General features: G+C 54.0%; 1 protein-coding gene across 1 annotated transcript in view; it reads right to left on the bottom strand.

Annotated features, from left to right (window-relative positions):
* The window catches only part of KDM2B (lysine demethylase 2B), a 112,020-nt gene that overhangs the window by 67,010 nt on the left and 40,225 nt on the right, over positions 1–4,785 (bottom strand). The window contains exon 9 of the mRNA XM_023528152.1: positions 3,791–3,906. Within this exon, the coding sequence (XP_023383920.1) occupies positions 3,791–3,906 (116 nt within the window). The remainder of the gene's footprint in view (positions 1–3,790; positions 3,907–4,785) is intronic.

Genomic DNA, 4,785 nt, shown 5'->3' with positions numbered 1-4,785 from the left:
TGCTTTTGACTTTTCAAATTTGGAGACATCATCCAAGCCACTCTACATTCATCGACAGGCACCGTGACGCTTGAGAATCTTTCTAGATCGGGAGGGGGAAAAAAAAAATTTTTTTTTTTTTGGCTGTATTTCAGGAGAGGAAGATTAAGTCTCTCTTCTTTGCTGCTGAGCCCAAGGGAAAACCAGCTGGGTGAAAACAAATGCTGATGAAGGAATTAAAATATTTTTTTTTCCTTTTTTTTTTTTTAATTTTTTTTTTTTTCCAAGAGAGCACCGCAGGAAACAAAAGTGGCAAAAAGTTGACTTACAAACGGGTTGTCGCCTTCTACCCTTCGCCTTCAAAAGGTTTCAGCCACATGCCTGGGAACATTAAACACACGATTGCTCAACATTATTTGTTGACAAATTCGGAGCCTCACCAAACTGAGCTGTTCACCGAAAAGGCAAGGCATTCAGAAAGCATGCACTGCTCCCAGCCGGGGGAAGGGGGCATCGTCAACGTAGCTGCGGATCTCCGGGGGTCAGTGTGAGTTCCCGAAGGCCCATTCGAGGGGCACCTGGCCCTGAGCCCTTCCTCTTGGAGGACAGTGACCTCAGGAGATCAGAACCAAAGGGGCTAGAACTCCCGGGGTGTCTCCAGGACTTGAAAAACTAAAATATGAGGGTGGGTGGAAGTGTCTTAAATTAAATTTGTTTTTCTCCTGGAAAAAAAAAAAAAAAAAAAACAAAGTCATTGGGAAGGGTGAAAAATCCAACGGCTGGAGAAAGGTGAGAGGAAGGGTAAATTCTATGCAATTTCCAAACGGAGTCACTGGCTGAGAGGGAACGGGACGTGCTGCGTTACCTTTCCCGGGAAGGCCGCTGTCACTAGAACCATTAAGGGGGGGAGAGAAAGGGTGAATAGAAGAGACAGCGCTGTGATGAATGATCGCTCGGACCATCCCCATCCTTGATCAGCCTGACTGCGGTTAAAAAATGGGTAGAGATAGTCGTTGAGACGTGACCTTTAAATAATAAACATGCCGCACATCCATGTTTTGGTGTAGCTCTTCTATCCTTCCCAATACTTTTAGAGGGACCAGGGGAAGAGTTCATCTCCAAAGGGGGCGGGAAATGGAAACCCACCAGCCCCGGAACGCTGGCCCCCGTCGATGCCTGCCTAAGGGGCGACAGGTAAAATCACCTCTCGTCAGGCCCAGAAAAATTAAAATCATGAGAGCAGCACATGGCTTCCTAAACTTAAGAGAATGTCTAGGTTTCCCTGGCCTGAATGAGGCAGTCTGCCTCGGGCCACAAAGGCTAATTCTTTTCCTAAGACAAACCCACCCTATGGGGGCTTAGAGGCTGACGATGTCCTCTGTCCCCACCCCCTGCATTTTATTTCCAAACGAAATGGTGTTTTAGGACTCTTGAGGAACTATTTTTAACTGGCCACAGCCTTCTTAAGGAAGCTCACAGGGATGTAAAGAATTAAGCTGTAGCGAGCTGACAAGGAGCCCCTGGCGCTTTTTCTGGCTTCCAGTGCTCTCCCCCCCAGCCTCTTTTGTCTGCCTTGGCTCCCAAGACACGAACAATTGGGCCTTGTAGCCAAGCGCTAGCCGAGGACCAGAAATCAAAGCGGATTAAACAGTCTGCCGCTGGTGCCAGCCCAGCCTGCCCGCCAGCCACCCCACCCCCGCCCGTCAACCTGCTTCAGGGGAACCAGATGGGGTACCCACCTGGAAGACAGGGACAGTGGGCCTTGGGGGAGGGGACCTGGCCGTGCTCATCTGCGTACAAGTGTGATTTCCACAGGGGTTCCACAACATTACCTTCCTGCCGCCTCTCACTGAGGGGGGAGGGGAGCTGGGCTCCTCTCAGAATGAGGAGGCCCAAAGCCACTGAGATTCGTGACCGGGATTCCCGGCGGGGAGGGGCGGCTGCCGAGCAAGTGGCTGAAGCCCTTAGAAATCCCAGGCCCGATGCTGGCTTTGGGGAATCACCTTCTAGATTTCTCCTTTTCTAGCCCGCACGCCCTCGTCTGCTCATCCTGGCCCATTCTTCAGGCCTGGCCAAAGAACAGTTGGCTGGAGCCCCAGTCAGCACATGATCCAGACTCGAGAGATGACCGTTCGCACCCAAAGGGTGCCTTCCTCCCCAGACACCACAGAACAACATCCTCCCCCGAGACTGGGCAAGGGATGGACGGCAGGCTACAGAGAAGAGGCGTGGATGTCCACAAAACAAACCCCAGGCCCTGTGGATCTGGGCCTCGGGCAGTAAGCCCGCCCATCTCGAGACGGGCACTCTCTCCCCCCCTTCCGTCCACCTCCCAGCCTGTCGAACGTGGCAAACGTGGTCCCCAGGACAGAGTCCCTAACGTCAGAACTGTGGAAAAGTCGGAGGCGCATGGAGCGGCTGAGGCTTTGGCCCACGCACGTGATTCCGTGCAGACGGTTGGGGGGGGCCAGAAGACAAGCTCAGGAAAGGGCGGAGACCCTGGGCGCAAGACGGCCTCCTCTACGAGACATTTCTTTAGGGTTCAGACACAACAACACCTCTTTGGAGCAAAAAAAAAAAAAAGGCAACTCCCTGGCAGGTGCAGTCCGTCCCTCCAGCGAAATATGATTCAGCCACGAAAAGAAACGAAACGCAGACACACACTACGCCACGGATAAACCTTGAAGTCATCGTGAGGAGGGAAAGGAGCCAGTCACAAGACCACGTCATGCTTCCACCGACACGAAATGTCTGGAATAGGCAAATCCACAGAGACAACGCAGATGAGTGGGTGCGAGGGGCTGGGGGCGGGGGAATGGGGCGTGACTGCTCATGGGGACAGGGTTTCTTTTCGGGGTGATGAAACTGACCCTGAATTAGAAAGAAGTGCTGGCCGCACAACACAGTGAACGTGCGAAACACCACTGAATTGTGCACTCTAAATGGTGACATTTATGGTACATGAATTCTATCTCAGTAAAAAAAAAAAAAAAGAAAGAAAGAAAAGGAAAGAAAAGAAATATTTGAATATCTATAAGAAAAAAGGAGAAATAAGCCCTTTTTTTGCCCCAGTTTCCTACCCTTGGACCTGTCTCAAATGCCTTGGGACACCTGGTCAAGTTCCAGCACAAGAAAGAGGGAGGCAAATTCCAAATAGCCAGTGCTTTTCAGGGGACACTGGTGGGGTGGAACGGAGGGCACATGTCAGGTGCGTGCGCCTCAGCCCGGTCCTGGGGGGCTGGGCTGGAGGAAACTCAGTGTCTGAGAAGCCGTGACGGTCTCTGTCAAGGAAAGCTACAGACGCCCCAAGCAGACACAGACAGAGCGCAGAGGCAGTGCCCGGGGGAATCGCACACACTGGCTTCCTCGGGCTCTACGTCGCATCTGGTGTCCCCGGGGGATGCAGGGTCACGACTTGACTTTGTTTCTAAGGCCCCAGCACCCCCCCGCTGCAAACCACAGAGACAACCACCACGAAATTCCCCGACCCTCGTGGAACCCTTGCTCCACGGGAAGAGGGAGGAAGAGGCTGGGCGTCTGACACCTCACGGTGCTTTCTCAAGAGACACTTCCTCTTCGGCAAGGGGGTTTTGGCTGCCACCAGCCTGGAGGTGAAGAGAAAGTCCCAGGGCTCTGGGTGAGGCTTCCGTGGGCACCCCCTCCCCACCATCCCACAGAACCAGGTCTGGCTCGAGGCAGAGAGCAGGAGGGAGGAGGGACTTCAGAGGGACCTGTCCACAAAGCCCGAGCGCTGGACGGAGCTCGGGGGCCAGGCACACCCACGGGGAGAGAAGGAAGCCGGGCGCCTTACCCGTGTTCTGTCTTCGATCTCGTAGATCCGCAGCTGCATGGGCACGTTAAAGCTGTGAAGGATGTTTCCGCCAAACACCAGAGAGTCTACGGGGGTGTAGACCGCATGGATCCAGCCTGGGGTGGGAGGGAGACAGAGGGTGAGCCACCTGGGCTGGTGTGCAGGAGGACACAAGAGGCCCAGGTGAACACCCAGGGCTAGGGCGGAGGATGCTCCGGGCTTTCCGATGAAGAAAGCCGAGGACTCAGCTTTCCTAGAGAGGACTCAGGCCGGCAGCCGGGGGCGACACTGCAGGCAGTGACTCTGGCTAGTTCAAGTCGGGTGGTGGACAGCTGACCGCCCTCCCCTCCATCGAGGACCTTGATGACAAAGGCTTCCCCGTGTTGTTTCAGACCTGGCTGCAGCAGCCAACGAAGAGGTAGAACCTGCTCCCTACCATGCTGGAAACCCCTGACATCGGCTGCTCAAACGTTCTTGAGTTTGACATTCCAGGGACCTCCGGTCTCAGGAGGGGTCACAAAGGGTTGCTTGGAGCCACAACTAAAGAGTGACATCTTGCCAGGGCTGCAGGAGCCAGACGCTTTCCTCTGCCCGAGTCCACCTTCTGCCAGCAAAACCCTCCAAGGCCCATTTTCAGGTGGTCTCCGTAGCCACATGACACCTAGACCCCCACACCAGCTCTGCCCTATAGGCTGTCAGCTGCTGACAAGTCTCTCTCCTGCCAAATGCAGCTTTCCAACAGCCTGGGGCACTTGGGGGCTTTTTCATCTCCCTGAACTCCTAGCCCAAAGCCTGGAGCGCTGCCCTGTGCCAGGCACTGGCCTAAGGGCCTTACAGGGCTTAACTTATTTCTCACAAAAATCCTTAAAAAGTATAGACTATATTCTCCCCTAGTCTACAGATGAGGAGACTAAGGCAGAGAAAAAGTAAAGTCACTCATCAGGACTAGAACCTGGGGAGTCAGCCTTCACCTGGCCCGTGAAATCTAAGGACAA

Source organism: Pteropus vampyrus, unplaced genomic scaffold (assembly GCF_000151845.1).
Source record: "Pteropus vampyrus isolate Shadow unplaced genomic scaffold, Pvam_2.0 Scaffold23, whole genome shotgun sequence".
Lineage (NCBI taxonomy): Eukaryota > Metazoa > Chordata > Mammalia > Chiroptera > Pteropodidae > Pteropus > Pteropus vampyrus.
Note: the sequence above shows the minus strand (reverse complement) of the source record. Positions and strands in the feature narration are given on the sequence as shown.